Here is a 21,278-nt window from a genome sequence, read left to right as displayed (position 1 = left end):
AAAAAAGAATGAGAACACAAGTGTAAAGGTGTTTTTCCACTATCTCCTGAGTGTCTGACATGAAAAGATATGTTCCCAGGACACAGGTGGCTGAATAGCTCCCATTTTACTCATGTTTTATGTGTGTACTTTATGTAAACATACACTTAAGCACATTCTCTGTATTTTTGGGTAGTCAGTAGTGTACCTGAAGCCCAGTGCTGGTTACAAATTGGAAACTCAGAATCAGAAATTAAGATGAGATTAGCAGCTCTGCTCTGATCTGTATCCATTTTTTCATATCTGAATGATGTATGAGAGTGAAAATCATGCTGCTCATCCAAGCATATTCAATGCCATCCAAATATTCAAATGTGTAATTTTTTTCTGTTATACTTGAGTTTTCAACCAACAACATGTAGTTATGTGCAGTTACAGTAGAGTACTAGGCAAATATTAACATGACAGCAGCAAAGGTTTAATGAAGGTTCTTGTTTTTACTTACAGTCTTATACAATACATCTACGTACAGTCTCTCTCTCTCCTCTGTCTCTGAAGACCATTACAGGTCATGGGATGCATTTTAATCTATGGGATTACACAACTCACGCACTACAGTGTGGTAGGGATTACACTTCACTACTGACACATGTTCATGGAGAGAGCATGTTTGACATTGCCACTAGTACTATAGGTATGGTCACTAGAGTAAACTCAAACTCATGTCACATATGGCATAGGACATATGGTAGAAGACGGACAGCATAAAGGAGCTGTACAGAATCTCACTGAGCTCAGTGCACTTGGTTTGTGTTGTGTCAGGTCAATGAACTTTGATTACAGACCAAGGTTTCCGTAGTTTCACATGCCTGTCTGTTGCATTTTAACAGACCTGAGTTCCTGTGTGTGATGGAGCTGCTTCACTCTGCTGGCTCTGCTAATCAAGTATAATAGAGAGAAAAACACAGGCTTGTTATCTTGGTGCTGCATTTCCAGCTATTTATGCAAATATGAACCACATGTTGTTTCGCGGTGGTGATTATCAACAACGTACTTCCTACACTACCAGGAAACAAAGGTTTCAGGGTTTATTCTGTTAAATGGCAGGTTTAGCATATTAAAGAAGCAGTGATTTATTCTGATTTCACACAGGTATTACAATTTTTTTACACTTCACTTGTTGCTGACTAATTTCTAAAGCAGGCCACGTTTTTTGCAACGTGCAACATTGGCCCTGTTTTGATTTGCACTGACTCGAAACATCAGTGCAACAGATCGTCTTTGATAAAGGAAACATTAAGTAATAATAGGGCTAACTCAATACTAATACAGTCAGTCATATCTGAAAACCATTTCACATTTTTAATGCAAGAAAGGGCCCAGTGTTTTTAATCCTTAAAACAATGTTGATTTTTACTAAAAGTTTAGCTGTCTGACAATTTTTCAGCTTTACTAAAATGCACAAATTTAAAACAGAGGTCAATGGCCATTTTTAGAAAATTGTAGTAATATGCATGTTGTTAAATGGTAAAAGCATACTAACAGCTCAAGCGCAGAAATTGAGGTTAAAAGTGGACTATGCACTACACAAAACATGACTAAGAGCCAGGATCAAATGTGTTGAGAAGCGGTAATAACTTTTTGACTGCTTTGGTCTATTGTAAAAAGAACCACTTATTGAAATACAGCATATTTCTAAGGGTGTCAAACATTTGTGTCTTTAACAGCACCAGGCTTCTGACTGGTTCCTGCAATGAGAAATAATAGGTTTGCTAATCAAGCTTCAAAAGGGCTCTCATTTTTCCATAATGTGTTACTCAAACCCTTCTCGTAGCTGTCACTTGAGGCATAAAATAAAAGACGAACAATAGTACTGTCATTATTGAGTCCATTAAATCCTTAATTGTGCGATCCCTCAGTTGTGTCTACGTTCCGGTGAGCTCGCATTTTTTCCACAAGTTCATTTGTTTGTGTTTGACCTCATCTCCATCACTAAACTTTTTCCCCAGCTTGTACCTAATAATGGTGCGAGTCATGGAAAGACAGCATTAATTGGCCATGCCTGCTTTTTCAAGTCTCATGCATGTTTGAGGACTTGTTATTCTCTGTGGTTGTACGCATGGAAATGTAATTTTTGGAAAGAAAGGAGCATTGTTGCCAGATTGGATTGACAGAAAATAGCCTGATGAAACCCTAGAACATGACCGCTTAATTTTATTTGGTATCTATCATTTTATATGCACTGTAATAAACTGCTTGGTGAATATAGGAACATACTGTTTTATATGAAATGGTACAGTATTTTCAATTATGTATTTATTGGTGCTTCAGTCCACCTCTAACACATGGGGGAAATTTCTTTTAAGTATTCCTCCCTTAGTTATACCAGTTGTGGTTCATTCTAGGTGACTGGTCAGGTCAGAGTTTCCTTCTGGCTCATGGCCATGCACTACTTGCTTTTACCTATAATACTGCAGTTAAATGCAATTCACATCAGGATGATGTCATGCAGACTAAAACATGCGGGTTTTACAGTACTCACACACATGCACAGGTATTCAGGGTTCAGTATTTCTGTCTGCACTGCTGACGTTCTCTGTGTTGTAATGCTGCTTGTACACACACACTCAAACCACTTTGTTAAGCTGCAGGCTTTGTTTTATTTCCCTGCAGAACAAATGACTTCCCAGAACTCAACAAATCATTTACTGGGATTAAAGAAAACATAGTTTGGATTTACAAGGGCTTTTGATTCTTGCAGATTCAAAACAAATACACTTGCTCATTAACAGAGTATACAACAACTAAAACACACTTACACCAATGCGTTCAATTTATTAGACACTATAAACTCATGTCAGAACTCAGTGTTAGTTATTTCTGCCATGCTCTCAATTTAAAAATGATGTCATTCTCATTGCCTTCAGTCTAAGATACACTTCAAAACTTGTTCATATTTATATATACACCTACAGAAGTGAGCAATTCAGTTACAAAAAAATCCAACAGCTTACAACTTTCTGATCCACGAGCTGCTTTGTTTTTTTGACTCAGGCCATTTTTCACTCTTACAGCATTATCGACCGTAAAGTTAACTTTATCTGGATATCTGGGTCTGCATGAATTAAAATTCCTAGGCTGCTTTGTGAATTTATAGTGCTTGTTTTTCACATGGAGCTTGGAAATTCATAAAGAATTAAGCGGTACAATAAAAGCCCATATGGCAGATGAATGCTCAGCCTTTTAAAATGATGACTTGGCTGCTGGTAAATCAAACACCCACACAGCCCCGATGCCAAATGGTTCACCGCCTCTCATTGACTCTCTTTATGCAGGCTGGAATTTGCTGAACTGGTTTTTCTCCCAGTTTTATGTGCATATTGGTGCTACCATGAAAGAAGCATATGCACATTTGCCTTAATGTTCCAAATTCCAGTGTTTCTTATTTGGACTGAATATGTTAAATGACTCATATTGCTGTGTCAACTCTAGACAGTCTGTTTTGCCACCTGTCAGAGTCCTCTATCCAGTGCTCACACTATACATTTGGATGTTTTTGTTTTTAAAAAAAGAAGAAGACAGAAAAGAATTTAGAGCATCTGAAATAAAGGTGGATGACCTTGTTTGTCCTTCACAATCCACTTTAGATAAAACATTTGTTTTCCACAGAAATGTTGCCTGGAGCAGCTTTAAAGCAAATAGAGCTGACTGCTGAAGGTGGTGGTACGCAGGGCTGAGGTCAAGTGATAATGGTGTTTTCTTCCTTTTTTAATGTAAATGCAGTTATGAAATATATCAGAATAGTTAAAGTATGTATTTCAGCACATTCACATTGTCACAATTTATTCTGTTTATAGGCACAAAATTTAACCAAGTTGTTTCCAATAAATTCCCAAGTTATATTGGGTTGATATAAATCATTCCCCAAGAGTAGGAAATATGCAAGACCGTGATGATAGTATTAAATGCCATATGCACTTCTTTTTTTGTCTAACTAACTAATACAGTTGTGACAGTTTTCGAAGAAAAGATGTACGTGTATCGTGTCAAGCACTGTGACATTGTATCCAGTAACATTATAATCTCAGCAGCAATGGGCCTGAACAATGCTCTGGTATTACATTGAGGGTCTATTGTGTCTGACAGCATTGCTAATTCTGTTTATTTCAGTGATTACAGTGAAAGCGACAGTGTGCCTCCTCAAAATAGCTAATGGGTTTTTGATTGGTGCACAAAAGATGGATACTGCACAGTAAATATATTACAGGGTCTAATCACTAAATGTCTGCAATCTTGTTTTGCATCTGCAGCATTGTTTTTGACACATTCTGCTTTTGTCTTTATGCTACATTAAAATGGAAAGTACTGGGTGTATATTTTAGCTTCTGCAATATACACAAAGTGTGTTCAACCAAAGGGTTGTCTCTCTTACTTTGTTTCTTGTATTTACAGTCTTACTGAAGGTTTCTTTCTCTTTTTTTTTTACTTCATCTTGTGGATTTGATTGGCAGGCTTTGACATGAGTGGGCTGCTTTTAGCCAACCACTGATCTTTTTTAAGGTTTCTTCTGTCCCACGCCTTTCTTGTCATATCTGTCATTTGCAACCCTCCCACAGGAGAGGCTTTGTTTGGAACAGATATTGGGACTTTTTGAAGGAGTTACCAATATTGCTTAGAGCTTGCTTGCTTGCACTGTAGCAGTATTTGTAGGTTTATTTAGAGCTATCAACTGAAACATTCGGGCTGAGCCTGCTGTCGATGTTCCCACTTAAAACTGAATGACTGCCAACGCAGTGTGGGTGTCACATTAACATTTATATTTACATACAATTAAGACTTTTACTCACGTTCCACAACAAAAACACAATGGGAGAAAAAGAGTTTAACAACATTTAAGTGAAGCAAATGAGTTCTTTTTTGTCTGTCCTCGACATTATCCTTTAGGTTTTTAAATCCCAAGGCAGTATTGGCCCATGTATTTTAAAACTGATTAAAATTAAGATATTTTATTGTGTTGGCTTTCTTAAGTTTGCTCAATCAACCACATTAAATGTATTTTTTTTCATTTGTTACATTTAAAAGTGTGATTATCGAAAGGGAAAATGAACCTAAATGAAAAATCTTGCATAAGTTTCCTTCCACTTACTCCTACAGTCGATTATCTTATAACAAATTAAAATACAACATATTAGTTAACATTACTAGGAGGCTGCCACGGCCTATTAAAATACTTGGGTTGCCTCTTAATAGTTGACTAAACATTAGTTGATGATGAAGAGTTTTAGTCAAAGATGTTTAATCACAGAAAAGACGAAACTCAAAACTCTACAAAAAGTAGCCATAGTTACCGAGTATGTCAGGACGTACGCTGTTTACCTTACTGGTCCCTCTACTTATTAGCAGAGTACAGGTTTCTGGCTTTACTGTATTTCACATGCTTACAGGGTATGTGAAGAAGAAAAGAAAATCTCGATCTTGACAAAGACTACAGCCCAAAACAGGTCTGTCAGCCAAGTCTTGCTGTGGTTGTGAACTATGAAAATCTCCTCTACTTATTATACCACAAAAACGTGTGGGATCATTTGGTGAGCGTGAACAATGACTTTAAGAAAGTGACATGCATACTTTGCAGGCAAACCTTTGGCTATAAGGAGCCAAACTCAATCACGGCTGATTACTTGTCAGTGGTTGTAAAAGTCGTCTTCGGGTTGGTTACCTGCTACACGGATGGATGCTGTTCATTTTTTCTTTTTCAATTCAGCTGATCCGAGCTAAACACTGAGCTGTTTTGTTGTTGTTTATCAGCCACCAGTTCAAATTATACCATCCCTCTGATTGCTGTTTCACCTCATCAATCTTGTTAAAACATAGATGTCCCACGACTACGGTATTTTAATGATGAATCTCTTTTATCCACTGCAGTCGCAAATAATGGCAGAGGCTGCACTGAGACATTGTGTTTTTACAGGCCTTGTTCTGCTTATCAGCCCAAAACCTGTGTGTGTTCTCTGAAAGCACGCTAATCTCCCTGGGTGATTACATTGACCCCAGGCCATTGATTACACACTGTCATTGGAACACAGGCGGTGACCAATTTTTGCATCCCGGCATTGCTCTCGTTTCCTTCTGCTCAGCCAGCCCCATTTATCCCCTCCTCTGTGTTCTGCTGCGAGGAAAATAGGCTCTGGTTTTTGCTGCAGCTTCTTAAAACAGAAATGGACCTGTTTTCATGATGAGTTAGGTCAGAATGCGATACATTTCATTTAGCGAGCATGTGGGGAGTATATATATATTTTTGCTTTAAGTGACAAAACAATTGTTAGAGGAAGGTGATTTGCTGTTGCTACGTTACTACGTTGCTCCGCTGTTTAATTTCTCTTTGTTTCATGCTCACTTCTGCTTGTCAGAACTGCTATAGAGAAATTGAGCATTGTGGAGCCACACTGTACACTGCTTCAGTTTGACACTGGGTTGCTCCAGTCCTTTCAGTCCTTTTCCATTCTTCTCTCCGAGCGGGTCAGTTGAGGCCAAAGAACTGGAGGCCATAAGAATAGGGGAGGAAAACACTCTCAACCTGAATTCCAACTCTAATCTCTTCTCAGAGCTCTGTGCTCACCCCTATGAAAACAAATAAATCTCTCAGATACAGAGGCAGACAGCTGGAGGCTGATGTCTTTGTTTCGTTCTGTCACAGGCCAGCTTAACCCAGCGGCTGCTAAAAACTTGACAGTTTTGTGGGGAAAGAGGCATCTATTATGCAATTTCAGGGATGTTAGGAGTTAAACTATTTACTTGGTGGGAGGCTATATAATTGTAGATGAATAATGAATAATGTCCTACACAATGCTGAAAAACATCTGAAACTTCAATATTTGGTTTCAAATTAAAAGCAGACAAATGTATAACTTTTTTTTATTCAGTTAGAAGTAAAGATTTTTATTAATGTGTTTCTTGGCTCTTATGCTCATGCTAATGCATTTTTTTTCCTACCTGTCCTCTGCAGTCAAGAACACCAGGAAGAGCGCCGTGCTAATCTACCTCCTAGCCTGCACAAGCTCACAGTTCACATACAGAAGTTTGTAATGACATGTTCAGTGTTGCATTGCAGCTCCATTTCTCACAACATGACAGCTCAAGTACAAATGCCAGGATTTTTTTTTTAGCACTTTGGATATGCACTTCCTACAGGTCAGGCTTTACCAGCTGACCCTGCCTGACTGCAGGTGCCCGTAAAATATTGAGCTGTCAAACAGGAGACATTGCTTAAGTCTGCAAAGTGCATTGGAACTGAGCGTGAACTGTGTCCCCTACATCTTCAATAAAAGACACGCGCAGATCCTGTCTTAAAGCAGTTTGCTCTCGTTCTGAATAGAATGTGATAGTCATAATGTAATCACAATGTGATTTATTTAAAACAATTTCGAGAAGTTTCTTAATCCCATACTGGAATTATAAAAGCCTTAAAGAGCTGTTTGAAACTTGGCATGATGGAACCACACTATTTAATATCAGTGAAAGCACCAGACATTAGATGTCATAGGCTTAAAGAAACCAGGTACCATCTGTCATTTGTTCAGGAGATTCAAATCTTTGTCACTTATTCTGGAAGCCCTCATTCTGCTTTTATGAAGTTAAAGGTGTGATAAATGTAAGGGTGCACTTGTCTTTTTCCAACATTACTAATCTGTCTCTTTCTCTCTTATATATAAAAAGCCATATTCTTGGGCTAGACCTACCCTCTATTTATACTTATGATGATATCCTCTCACCTGTTCAAGTTTTTACTTTTAAACTGAAGTGTCACTGCTGCATATGGGCTTTTTAGTAATTAGCATATTTTTCAAATTGAAAGCATCTGGATCTTAAACAATTTAAGTGATTAGTTGACAGATTAGTCATTTGCCATGCAAAAATGCTGTCAAAGAAGAAAAAAGGGGAACAGGAACACATTTGTCTATTATTCCTCCATCTGAAGGAATACTTTATCACCACTTTTAGAATTTTTTGACATTTCAATCAATGTTTAATAATAGCCGGTAATGAAAATTATAATGTTCAGCCTAACCACATTCCCATAGTTATGCACTCACCAGACAGTGTATTAGGTACACGGTATTAGTACTGGTTTGAATGCCCTTTCCCCTTCAGAACTACCTTAATCCTTTGTGCCATAGATGTAACAAGGTGGCATTCCTCAGAAATTTTGGTTCATAATGACATGATAGCATCACACAGTTGCTACACTTCAGTTGGTGCTAAGGGGCTCAAAATGTGACAAGAAAATATCTTCCACATCATTACACCACAACCAGCCTGTGCAGTTGATACAAGGCAGGATGGATCCATGCTTTCATGATGTTTATGTCACAGCAGAAGTCAAACCTCATCTGGAGACTTCAATGTTTTTCCAATATTCTGGTGTCCAGTATTGGCAAGTCTCAGTTTCCTGCTCTTAGCTTAGCGTTGCACCTGGTGTTGTCTTCTGCTGCTCTAGCCCATATGTTTCAAGGTTTAGCATGTTGCATGTTCAGAGATGTTCGTCTGCATAGCTTAGCTATAAGAAGCAGTTGTCTGAGTCACTGTTTCCTACGTCTCAGGCAACAATTTCAGTAGTATACTCAGAAGCCACACTGCAACAACCATGCCACACACAAAGTTACTTAAATCACCTTTCTTATCCATTCTGATAGACCATTTGAACTTCAGCATTGACTAGCACTTAAAAACAGACCAGTCTGATTTTTAGTCTTTTCTTTTATATTTATATATTTTCTAAAATTTTAAAAGTTTTATCCTTGTGGTCCAATTTGACCGGATTACAGAAGATAGTGCCCTTTTACTTCCTGTAATGAAAGCATATTTTTGATCTGAGATAAAGCTATTCTGTTGGTGATAATAAAAGGAAGTGAGGAAATTAGTTCAGTGCCTCACCACTAAGTGTTCAGCCATAGCAAATGACATGGCTGTCAGTCCACCACCCGACCAGCTTTTTCTCTGGCTTAAATGGAATTTGTCTGTTGGCTCTGTGCCCACGAGTTACTTTGGGTCTGACCCATGCTATTAACCCCGCATGTTGCCTCCCTTGGTAGTGACAGCAGGTGAAACGAGCCAATTTTGTTGTGCTTGGCAGAGACATTAATTTATTGAACGTTCTGGCACTGAGCTCATCATCACGAGCCTTTCTTTCTGTCTCTTCAAATCATGTTTTAATAGTGTGCAGCCTCGTCAAAGTTGAATTTTGAATAGTTGTCTGTGATTTTCACCATTGTCCTGCATCCCACAATACAGAAAATGTTTCTTCTTTCATCTCAACACAAAACAGAAATCATTATCACTATAAAGCCCTCCTGGATGCTTATTATCTAGTTTATTTTTTATTTTTTTTATTGAACAAAAGAAAATTCAGCGGACATTTAATTTAGTCTGTTTTCAAAAAGAAGAAAATCTATGACAGTCATTCTACACCAGATAACTTATACTGCTCGAAAAAGTTCAAATAAAACTTAGATTTAGTTCACTGAACCTGCAAAGTTGGAAAGCTTTTTAGTAATGCATTGCTACCATTTCTATTATTCTTTCTAAGCCTCACCAATGGCTTATTTTTCACTGGGCAGGGTTACAAATTGTAAAACATTCAGTGACAGTTTCAGGTTATAAATCATTCTTTGAGGTTCTTGAATGGGTAGTATAAACTCCAACCCAATCTGGTAGAAAAATAAGTGTTGTTGAAGCTCATGTTGAATCACAAAAATGTTCAAATTTGTCTCCGATGGAAAAACTGAAAACTGACATTTATAATTTACAGTAGAGATTGGGGATTTTGCAGGTTCTGTGAATTTATTAGAAGTGTAGAAACATTTTCAAGGAACAAGGTTTTTTTTCTCTTTTTTTGTACCCAGACACTTCCAGTACTTGTTCCAGTGTCACTGAACATTGGCTTTTCAGATAAGCGCAGCATGCCAGCACTACAGCAATAAAAGACGTGAAGTCAGAGCAAATGACCAACAGGAGAAAACTGAACATTGTATTGTGAATTATGGTCTGACAGTGAGATTTGTTCAAGGCGGTAGGGTGTTTTCTCTGTTCTTGTGTATTAGCAGGGAGACTCACTGGCACACAGCTGTTCTTAATAACCATCATTACTTCCATCCAAATCAAATGTGCTGTGATTCTAGAGCTGCATCTTATCCTTCATCCGTTCATGTCTCCGTGATTCTTAAAATAGCTCTCAGCACCTTAAAAGAAACATAGCAGTTGCTGGTTGACCCTTTTCATACAACATTTTATATAATAACATACTTTAAGTTTTTGTCTTTTTCTTTAATTTTTTTTTTTTTTTGGCTAGCTGCATGACCCAAGGTACGACAATATACTTACCACGTGGTCCGGACTGTCTCAACATATGTCCATCACCTGTGGAGATCGCAGATCGCATAGCAGTGCAACAAGTCTTTCTTTGTTCTTTTATATGTGTATATATTAGATTGTTCAAATGTAGATTTTCACTAAGGCATCTTTAAGCTATTTCATGCAGGTGGTCATGGCTGATTTCATCTTCCATTGTATTATTATTTTTTTGTTTAAACCCTGTAAAATTTATTTTATTCCCACACCTAAAGCAGCACTTTGTGCGTAATGCTACTAACATTAGGAAAATTAATAATGGTTAAGATTTTGCTCTGTTTGCATAATGTTGCAACCTCACATGAGAGAAGGAACCAGGAGACAGAGATTTCAGGTGCTATTTGCAATTTTTGCTTTCTGTGCACATAGGAACAGTGACCAGGGGTCACAAACTCCGACACTAGTCTCCATCATCGCTAGCCAAACTCAACACAACCCTAAGCTGTGAAAACACTGGCGATCACATCATAAATTAACAATAACAATTTGGGACCAAACACAACATAATAGCAATAACTTATAGCCTTGTAACTTAACATACTAACATCAAAACTCTCACAAGTCTTTTGCCAATCAAGATGATTTTGATTCTGATGTTTCTGTGCAGCAAAGTGTGTGTTACTGGTCTTGCTGTCAGGTATAGATGTTGAAATGCATGCTCACACTCTCTTTCTCTGTGAAAACGTCTTTCAATGGTCTAAAGGAAACCAAAATGGTGGAGATGCATTTTCACAGAAACATTTTGGAGCCTTTGCTTGGTAAAATTTGCTACTGCTGTCAGGGAATGTAATCAATGAGTGCATCGAAACGCTCCTATTCCCCCATCTCTCTGCTTAATAATTCAACAACAAGCATAGCCTCACTGGGCTTTCACTGTGAAAGGTAAAGCATGACCTCCAGCACAGCAGCAGGTGGTGCACACACTGGTTCCACTGTGCAAAAATGGAAGATGGAACTTGCTTTTCTCTTTAATTCTATTAATGGAATTGAGGGTTTGAGGATGTTACACTCTACACATGGGTCTATAGTCACATGTATTACTTAATAAATAGAAGATAATAGAATCTGAACTAGCTAAGAAAAACATGCGACTCTAACCTAGTTTTGCAGGCATTAAAACATTTTTTAAAAAGAGTTGGTGTCAAAAGCCACGTATTAGGAGCACTTGGAACACCAATATTAGAGCTGCTTTATTTAAAATAGCCAACTGTCAAAACACAGTGTGCACACATCAAAGATGTGCAATTTTTAGAACGGTGAGACCTTTCAAACAGCAGACAGTTTCTCTCGTCAGAGCAGAAAAAGCACAGGTGAAACTAATAATGTTAACCATTGTTCAGTTCCAATTAAGTGTCCCAACAGTGACCCAGCATGTAAAATAACAACAATCTGTAGCTCACGAATATGAGAAATGCAGTCATTATTAATTTTTACCTGTGTTTGACTAGAATGTCTCTTGTGAAAATGGCCCACTGGATGGTAATATACCTATGCCAATCATTTGCACAGGACATGATATTTTCAAGGAAGTTTTAATGGAAAAGTATAGAAAAGAGAAAAAGTATCTGACGCTATTCTAGCCCAGCATCTCTCATTCCAGTCTGAAAAGGACAGGAGGGCGAATCTTGTCTTGTAAGTTTGAGAATTCATTCAGTTTTATCTGGTTCTCTGCTGCTGCACTGCTGTTCATTCACTTTGTGTGGGCAGACAAACCCGCATCTCCCAAAAAACACAGTTAAATCCTGCTTATAGGTCAAGCTGTATTTTGTTTGTGGTCTATTGCAGCCTACTTTGCAATTTGTACTGCAAATACGGGTTTGTTTTGACACACACACACGCACGCGTGCGCACGCACACGCACGCACACACACACACACACACACACACACACACACACACACACACACACACACACACACACACACACACAAAAGGAACAGAACCCAGATGGGGTTAATCCAATATCATTTACAATAGTTTATCATGTCATATGTCATGGGTGTAATCCCATTTGTTAAATGACTTTTGGATCTCTGTTTTAGATTACGATGTCTGGTAAAGCAACTGGAGAGAGGAGAGGCTTCCCTTACCGACCTCAAGAAAAACCTTGAGTATGCGGCGTCTGTGCTGGAATCTGTTTACATCGAGGAAACAAGGTAAAAAATGTTGGAAGTTGTTTTAAAATGGTTAATTTATCAAGAAATGGTCCATTTATCGAGAACAACACTGCAGCTCTAAGGCCAGAATTTGCTGAAGTGGAAACTGGCTTCAGTTATCTGGGATCAGTGCTACAGTAAAGATTATAGAATAATTCATGTGTCATGATTTTAATTAATTTTTATGACTCTAAATAGAATTTACAGACGAGAACTTGAAATACTGGTTTAATTTTCTACCCTGTGCTAGAATGTCTGACAAGCAAGTTACATACAGCCACTGGTATAATAACTAATCACAGAAAAGCAGCCCCCACATTGCCTCACAACATAACAACTAATCACACAGATCATCTCTCCAGCTGATTCAGTCTAGCTCAGCCGTAGCTTCCTGCTGGCTGTATGTTAGCATATTCTAAATCTCCTTCTTTGCTGGCAGCCGGAAAAAAAAACAACCTTTAAGCTAGCTATCTAAAAGAAACTAAAACCTGTGGGGAGCATTTTTATATGTAGGAGTTTGATCATTATTACATTGGTGCTTACCTTCCTGTACACCAAAACAAGATTTTTCCAGTGGAGTTTTGCATCAATGCATCCTGGGCTCAGTGCCACCAAAGACAGGTGTGACTGGGTTAAAGAAATATAAAGAAGCCAGAATGATTTTCTCCTGTACCAGGATGAAAATGTGTGCTGCCAGGCCAGCACTGACACAGCACTTTAGAGACACGTTTGGCTGGCTGTGTGAAACAGGTTCTCTGCTGGTGTGCTCATGCTACACAGCAACAGAAGATTGGTTGTTTTCATTGGCTTAACCTTAGCCATATAAAAAAAACTGCCATCATTAAAATACATCATAACAATGTGGACATCTACGTCTGCCTCAGCAACATCTGTACTACCATAGAAAACACCTCGTCTCAACAATGCAACTCCCTCTCTGTTCTCCTCTTTCTTTTGTGGCATATTAACAATCTGATAATGCTGCTATGTTATAATGCAGGATATTGTAATAAATTGTAAGCAGTAAATATTTGGAGAGGACTGGGAAGACTCAGAACATCAGTTCTGATAATCATCCAAGCCTATAACAGACTGGTCAATGCTTTTCAGATTTTTCATACTTTTCGGATCAGATTCTTACAAGCAACACATTTTCATGATATCCATTCATCCATTTTCTCCTGCGTATCCAGTTCAGGGTCATAGCAAGGCTGGAGGCTATCACATAAAACGTGGAGCACATAAACTACCCAGAAGTAGATAAGTTTTTAATGTTTGCTGCACCTCAGCTTAATGTAACATTAAAATATTATTATTATTGTTAATTAATGACGAGAACAACAAGCCCTCCTGTTTCTCCGAGGCGAGTGAAGGCATTCACACATAGATGTGGATTTCTCGTCATCATTCTCTCAATAACAACAAATGTTTTACAGGAAAGGGATGTTAATAGAGACGCACTGATTGCAATTTCTTGGCCAACAACTACAATTTCTGAGTTTTTTCTAAGTATGACCTCCTGATACAATTTTTTTTCCCAATTATAGTTTCTTTTTATAGGAAATGTAACAGACAGCATGTATAGTCAAAAATAAACTTTTCTGTAATACATACTGTAAATACTGTTTTAATAATAACTTTTTCAGTTGAGGGAAGTTGATTCAAGTGTCTGATTAAGTTTGTTACAAATGCTTTCATGGTGGCTTCCTGCAGTTTACTTTGGTAAACTTTGTGTCTTTATTCACAATAAAGAGCTTCCACACTAACAGCACATCAGTGTGTGGCTATGAGTGTGCGCAAGTGCATTGCACTTGCATGAAAGGGACCAGGTCATGATTAGACACACTCGAGACTGACAACCAGTCACCAGTCCAGGCTGGATGATTGGTGGATCTTATCTGAAGGACCAGGGAATCCTCTGAAGTGATCCTACGAAGAATTACATATCCAGCAAGTATAGGTTTAGGGGTAAAAGATAAAGCCCTCAGCCACAACAAAGTAATGACCCACTTAGGGATCAATAATAATGATCCAACTATATAATAGTATAGACCAGAGTCATTTTACATAATCAATATTTTTGCAATTCACACTTTCAAGTGGTAGCCAGATCTTTTTCTCAGAGGTTGACATAAGCTGCTGACTGGCCAAGCATCAATATCAGGTAGACAAACGGATGGTACAAGTTTTCTTTTTTAACCTTAAATGACCTGTATTACGTTCAATGTGAGACATTTACTCTTCATCAATTTATAAATACATGTACTTCACTTACCACTGAAGTTTTCTGTGACAAACATGGGCAAGGGGTGTATACATTTAATAAGAAGTGGTCTTTAAATTTCAAAAGAACAACGTACAAATAACTTCTGTTCTGCTGCCCTTCTGGCCAAGTTTAAAAATAGAAAATTACTTGGGTAAAGTCGTAGAAGCATTGGTTCGATCCCCAGCTCTGTCTTTCTTGGTCGTTGTGTCCTTGGGCAAGACACTTCACCTACCGCCTACTGGTGATGGCAGCCTCGCTTCTGTCAGTCTGCCCCAGGGCAGCTGTGGCTGCAACTGTAGCTTGCCTCCACCAGTGTGTGAATGTGAGAGTGAATGAATAGTGGAATTGTAAAGCGCTTTGAGGGTCTCTAAAAGCGCTATATAAATGCAATCCATCATTATTATTATTGGTGTCACTGCACATTTTAAAACTTGGTTACTATTAGGAAATATACTAGATCAGTATATTCCAAAAGTCCAGTGGAGGTCCAAAATCTGAGATACGGCCAGGCTTATGTAATTATGAAAACCTCTCATCATCTAGATCCAGTCAGATTAGGGTCAGCGATGGTAGCGCCACCCCAGGATGGAGGATGATGAACTATCCAGTGCAGAATCCATGTAGCACCATAAAAAGTATGTTGTGAATGCTTTCAGCAACCCCCCCAACCCCCCTCCCCCCTCCATCTCTCTCTCACTCTCTCTGCCATGCGAGCATGTATTTAGTTCAGAGGGTTTGCAGGCTTTGCTCTTGATCCCTCATACATGTCAACACAACAGGGTAGCTGTGGAGAATTATATCGCTAAATTGGATTGGTATTCTGCGTCCCAGTGCTTCAAGAGGCCTGGGTTGTTTTGATCTTACATAAGAGGTAATATTATTTGATGGACAGCATTAGGATTTGAGTTCTATCCTTTGTGAATGTAAATGTGCAATAAACAATAAATATTTTAGTAAATCTTTGGTCTCCGCGTCTTCCTTTTTTGTCCCTGTATTTCTGTCTTGCACTACTACTACTACTACTACTTCTAATAATAATAATGTTGTGGTTTCTTCCAGGCGTTTGGTGGACACAGAAGATGAACTCAGTGACATTCAGTCGGAGTCGGTGCCTTCAGAAGTGCGAGACTGGCTGGCCTCCACCTTTACCAGACAGATGGGCCTGATGCTAAGACGCAACGAGGAAAAACCTCGCTTCCGAAGCATCGTCCACGCCGTTCAGGCTGGAATATTTGTTGAGAGGTAGAATTTGTTTGTGTCGCACAAAAACACTTCCACAGTCACATCCAAGCCTGGAGCCATCAGCCCTAAATAATTCATGGCCTATCACCTTTTATTTTCCCCCTTGCCAATCTATTATTGGTGCATCCAAATCAGTGTCACGACTAGAAGCAGTTCAATCAGCGTCTTTAGTTTGGCCTTGCATAACAAATGGATAGCACTCGTGCACATTTTTGAAGACATAGTGTTCTAAAGCTGTTTTGTTTGCTTTTGTTTGTTAAAGTAGTTCAAAGTTTTGTGTAATTTAATGAATAGTAAATAACTGAGTTATGCAGAGGCTCGAAACTTATTTTAAGTCACCCATTTTATTGCACATGCTGTTTGCTTTTGTTTGTGTCTGGATAGATTATATGTTGATGTGTAAATTTGATATGACATAAGTCTTTTTAGATGAATCATAAAAAGCTTTTGCAGGCAAATACTAAAATGCAGTAATAGAACTTTCTTTTGTACATAATTTAAGCGTAGTTATTAAAGCTGGGGGTTGGCAACATGTTTTTTGCACTACTAGACAAAAAGATCAATAATAACCTTTCAGCATATAGTAATTCAAGTGGTCTGAAAGGGAACTAGTGCCTCTCCTCTGGTCATTGTTTACAATCTTTAGATAATCAAATCATGACAGGAGACTTTGACCACAGGTCTTTTTACTCTAGTTCAGATGAAGACGTATGAGGTGTCTAAAAAGCAAAAAAGTCTTTATAGTGAGAGGCAGGGGTGCGGCAGGTTAAGCAGAATCCTTTACCGAGGAAAGTGGTGGTTCTTTGTAGCCAAAAAATTAGTTTGAGACCTTACTTTTGGCAGGTGTAAAGCTCATGTATAAGAGGCTCTTAGAATAGATAAGCAAAAGCTGGAGGAGGAGGGTTGTCTGTTTTTAGGTTTTTCTTTATTTACATCTGTTGGTGCTTTAATAAATACTTAGGTATGCAGCAGAGGGAGGAAGGATTCAAAGCAGTAAAGGTGAGAGAGGCAAACCATTTGGCATATTTATTATTCAATTACAATATATATACATATATAAATAATATATTTATTCTGTCTTGTAGTGTAAATTTATGGTATATTATTGCTGATAGGTGATGGAGTTCTTACTTAAGACTGCCTTATCTGAACGTGTGAGCACCAAACTGAATGAGAGCGACTGACAACTTGGAGAGAGGGGAAATAATTCAAAATTTAAAGCCGCACTCCTTGGTTAAAATTTCAATCTGCTGGAAATGTGGGTGCATCCTCGGAACACCGGCTCTCTCACCTGAGTCGACAATACATCATCAGTTCCTTGGCAAGCCTGGCTAAGCACAATCATTCGGAGAGCTGCATACAGCTCAAGGCTGTGCTTTATCACACAGTAACATGCAACATGTATTTGTTTAAATCAGTAAGCCTCTATCATGTGAGTTATAATCTTTCTTAATCTGTTTTACAGTGAAGCCATATTGGAAAATGGAGGATTAAAGTGAAAATGTGGAACAGCGTGGTGCACTCTGAGCTGTCCACTATCTGTATAGATATCTGCCATTCATTGAAACTATTGTGATGCTAAATTTGAAACTATAGCATCCGTTCTTATTCCACTAAATTGCGAGATGCTGAGCACCACACACCAATTTTGTAGCCATCCAACTGAATCTAATGACTCATTGGTCTCATGGGGAATTTCATAGCTTGTGTTGCAGCTTGCAATGAAGTAAAACCATATTTTATCCTCATATATGAGGATAAAGCTTTCACATGTAAAAAAAAAAAGAAAAAAAAGACTAGCTTGCAAAGCATTTACCTCTTCTCAGCCTAACCTGTCTAATATAGCTTCACAGTGAGTTGTGCATATTTGAAGCTTTAGGGAAACTAGCAGGCTGTGGTTTGGGGTTGGTGTAGTAACCTCTGCTGTTTGCACTCAGCAGTGCTTTTCATTTGATGTTTTTATCTCGTTCAAACAGGATGTACCGGCGTACCTCCAATATGGTGGGACTTAGCTACCCGGCTTCTGTCATATCTGTGCTTAAGGTATTAACGTGTGCACTCGCATTCAAAAAGAAACATACGCATAAGGAAAAGTTACTTGGTGCACACATACACACTGTGGAAAATATACATACTCTGAAATATTTATATGAAGTGGACTTTTGGCACTGTTTGTTTGTGTTGTGTGTTTTCCTTTTGTGTTGGTAGAGGATGAATAAGTTGTTTGACAAGGACGGTGTCATTATTTAAATGTTTCTCCTTCATACAGAATGTTGACAAGTGGTCGTTTGATGTCTTCGCTCTGAATGAGGCCAGTGGAGACCACGCACTTAAATTCATATTCTACGAGCTGCTCACAAGATATGACCTCATTAGTCGTTTCAAGGTAAAGCCCTAAGGAAACAATGTACCACCGGAAGCTGATATGTGGTGGTTTATGCCATTAAAACAAGAAAAACTATTCAGTATGAGTAAGAATCCTCACTGTTCCTTATTTGATGGATGTGGGCACACTCTCCTCTCCACCTTAGAATAATATTATCTCACTGTATTTTAACCATTATATGAAGGGGCTAGCCACATTTCACCTCAACTGATAGTACATCAGTACATCCATAGTGTCTTTGAGGTGAGGACACTTCTTGAAGTGACATCATTTCAGTGTGTAAATGACGTGGGCAATGAAGCAGCTATGAATATGTAACTGTACTCTGAAATAGTCTAAATGATTCAAGTTCATTAGTTTAGGACAATCGTTTCAGATGTTGCGCACACATCATTCAAGTCACCAAATATCTTGGAGAAAGGTTTCCTGTTTACATTTTCTTGTTGTTTTGTCTGATGTCAGATCCCAATCTCTGCGGTGGTGTCATTTGTCGAGGCCCTCGAAGTCGGATACAGCAAACATAAAAACCCCTACCACAACCTGATTCATGCTGCTGATGTCACACAGACTGTGCACTACTTGCTACTCAAGACTGGCATGGTGGTGAGTAAGACATGGACAAGTTAGGTAACATTATGTTATACACATACATACAGTAACCTGCTAAAAAGAAACAAGCAAAATAAAACAAAAAACTGTTAAACATCTTGGTTTAGTTCCAAGAAAGCAGGCTCACTGGACTGAAGCTTAGTCTGTGAAAGTGAGGGGATTTTATCCACATGGTATTCAGAACATCTCTGTCAGCTGACGTATGCCAGCCTAATTGCAGCTTTGCCTGACATACAGCTTTTAAATATGGCTTTTTTTAGCCTGAAGAATCCATGAACCATCTTTTTAGACAAAAAAAACCAAAAACAAACAACAGCCAAAATTAATTCTAGGAAGGTTGAGAACATCTAAGGAATAGGCGCCGAATATAATGCACATTAATGCTTGTTTTACCTTTATAAAATAAAATATTACCTTTTGCCTTTTTTTCCTGGGTATATCATTGCTGCTCCATAGATTTTGCTGCTTTTGCTCTTTTTACTATCAGGTGACCTATATTTCACTTCTTTGCACCGAGGTGACTTTAGGGCATTTCTGATGCAACATTTATTCAAAAAAGGAAGAAAAAAAACTAGCCTGAGTTCAAAGTCCCTAACCAGCCGGCCGCCCCCGCTTCCAGTGTTTTTATTTAATCACCTTAATAAGGTGGCTGCGACAGCTGTCGACATGGTATGTTTCTCTGGGCAGTGCCTTGCGGAGGAAACCACATTACTGCTAGAACCACAGGCTCCTTGGAGAGCAGGAGAAGGACATCTATCATTTTGCAGGCCCTCCAGACTCCATTAAATCAACAATCAACAGGTCATTCATAAAGCAGACCTATGAGGAAATACAGTGAGTGGTGGATCAGCCATCATGCACCCACCCTGTTTTTAATGACTCCTCCACCCCCCACTGTTGATTAGTCACCAATATCGACTGGGCTTCCTGAGCTAAATCCCCACTCTGTGTATGTGAGGGCACTCAGATGCATGCACATCTTGGAGGGGGGAAAAAGCCCTGATTACAGTGTGCTGATTACAGATCAGATTTTAGATTTTATAGATGAAACTAATGATTGATTCACAGAAAAAAATAATCCACAAATCTACCAATAATGTTAACTAAATAATTATATATTGAAGAGTTGTTATCGATCTTCCTCACTGACATCTCAGCCAGAAATTAAATAAGATTATCTCAAACTAATCCTGCAACAGTGTGCTGCTGCATTGACATCATTATCTTCTTTGCTGTAATCATGAATCGCACATCAAACAGCTACAACATGCCCCAAAAACACACATAGAAAGGTGTGATGTGTAGTCTCACCTCATGACACTAAACTTATAGTAAACTTAAAAAAGAGACTTGTGGGTTTTTTTGTAATATTTGGTGACATATGTGGAACAAAGCAGACTGACAGACCATCACAGAGAAACTGAAACCAGAAGTGATGAAGTGACAGTTTAAAATTCAATTTTCAATAGAGCTTGTCTTATCAGAAGTTTCTTTTTTGCTTTTCTAACCTTTTCCTCTATCTCCTTCTTCCCATTTGTTTCCTTTCATCCCTGACGGTAATGTATTTCTCATGCCGCATACTTCTCTGGATCTTTTATATCACTTTTCGCCTCTACATTTTTATGGCTTGATGTTCTATTCCCTGCGTCTCCCTTTTTTCAATTCACTGGCTTCTCATCTCTCTTCTCTAATTTTTGTCCATTCTTTCCTCTTCTTTTCATTACTTTCCCCACCTCCTTTTCCTGTCAACGTCTGTCTTTTCCATCTCGTTACCTCTTCTCCTGAACACCGTTCCCTCTTAATGTCCTCCTCCTCATCATCCTTACCTCGCCCCTCTTTTTCCCTCGCTCCCTTGTCCTCCTCTTTTCTTCTTCTTTTGCCTCCAGCATTGGTTGACTGAGCTTGAGATCTTTGCCATGATCTTTGCGGCGGCGGTGCATGACTACGAGCACACGGGGACCACAAACAATTTCCACATTCAGACAAGGTAATGGATCATTAAATCATAAATGCATGGCAGTGACTCGCCCGATCAATGTTTTCATTTGCAGCAAGAGGGCTTTACAATCACACTGTGATCGCCTGCAGTGCAGTAATAACACTGGGGCTGGTCGGGAGTCCAGATGAACTCCAAAACCCATCCTCTTGAAAAAAAAATCAGTTCTACAAAACAAAGAATTGCTCAGCATTTTTCACTCTTGTCAACTTGAAAGAAAAACATTTACCATCATTTGGA

The 21,278-nt window shown here is 38.6% G+C and overlaps 1 protein-coding gene across 7 annotated transcripts in view; it reads left to right on the top strand.

The window, feature by feature from the left end:
• The window catches only part of pde1cb (phosphodiesterase 1C, calmodulin-dependent b), a 102,833-nt gene that overhangs the window by 63,362 nt on the left and 18,193 nt on the right, over positions 1-21,278 (top strand). For all 7 annotated transcript variants that reach the window (XM_005476501.4, XM_019347989.2, XM_025900612.1 and 4 more), the window contains 6 exons: positions 12,426-12,539; positions 15,865-16,047; positions 18,024-18,090; positions 18,317-18,433; positions 18,896-19,036; positions 20,929-21,029. In XM_005476501.4, the coding sequence (XP_005476558.1) occupies positions 12,426-12,539; positions 15,865-16,047; positions 18,024-18,090; positions 18,317-18,433; positions 18,896-19,036; positions 20,929-21,029 (723 nt within the window). The remainder of the gene's footprint in view (positions 1-12,425; positions 12,540-15,864; positions 16,048-18,023; positions 18,091-18,316; positions 18,434-18,895; positions 19,037-20,928; positions 21,030-21,278) is intronic.

The sequence above is a fragment of the Oreochromis niloticus genome, linkage group LG18 (assembly GCF_001858045.2).
Source record: "Oreochromis niloticus isolate F11D_XX linkage group LG18, O_niloticus_UMD_NMBU, whole genome shotgun sequence".
Taxonomy (NCBI): Eukaryota; Metazoa; Chordata; class Actinopteri; order Cichliformes; family Cichlidae; genus Oreochromis; species Oreochromis niloticus.
This window is presented reverse-complemented; position numbering and strand designations above follow the sequence as displayed.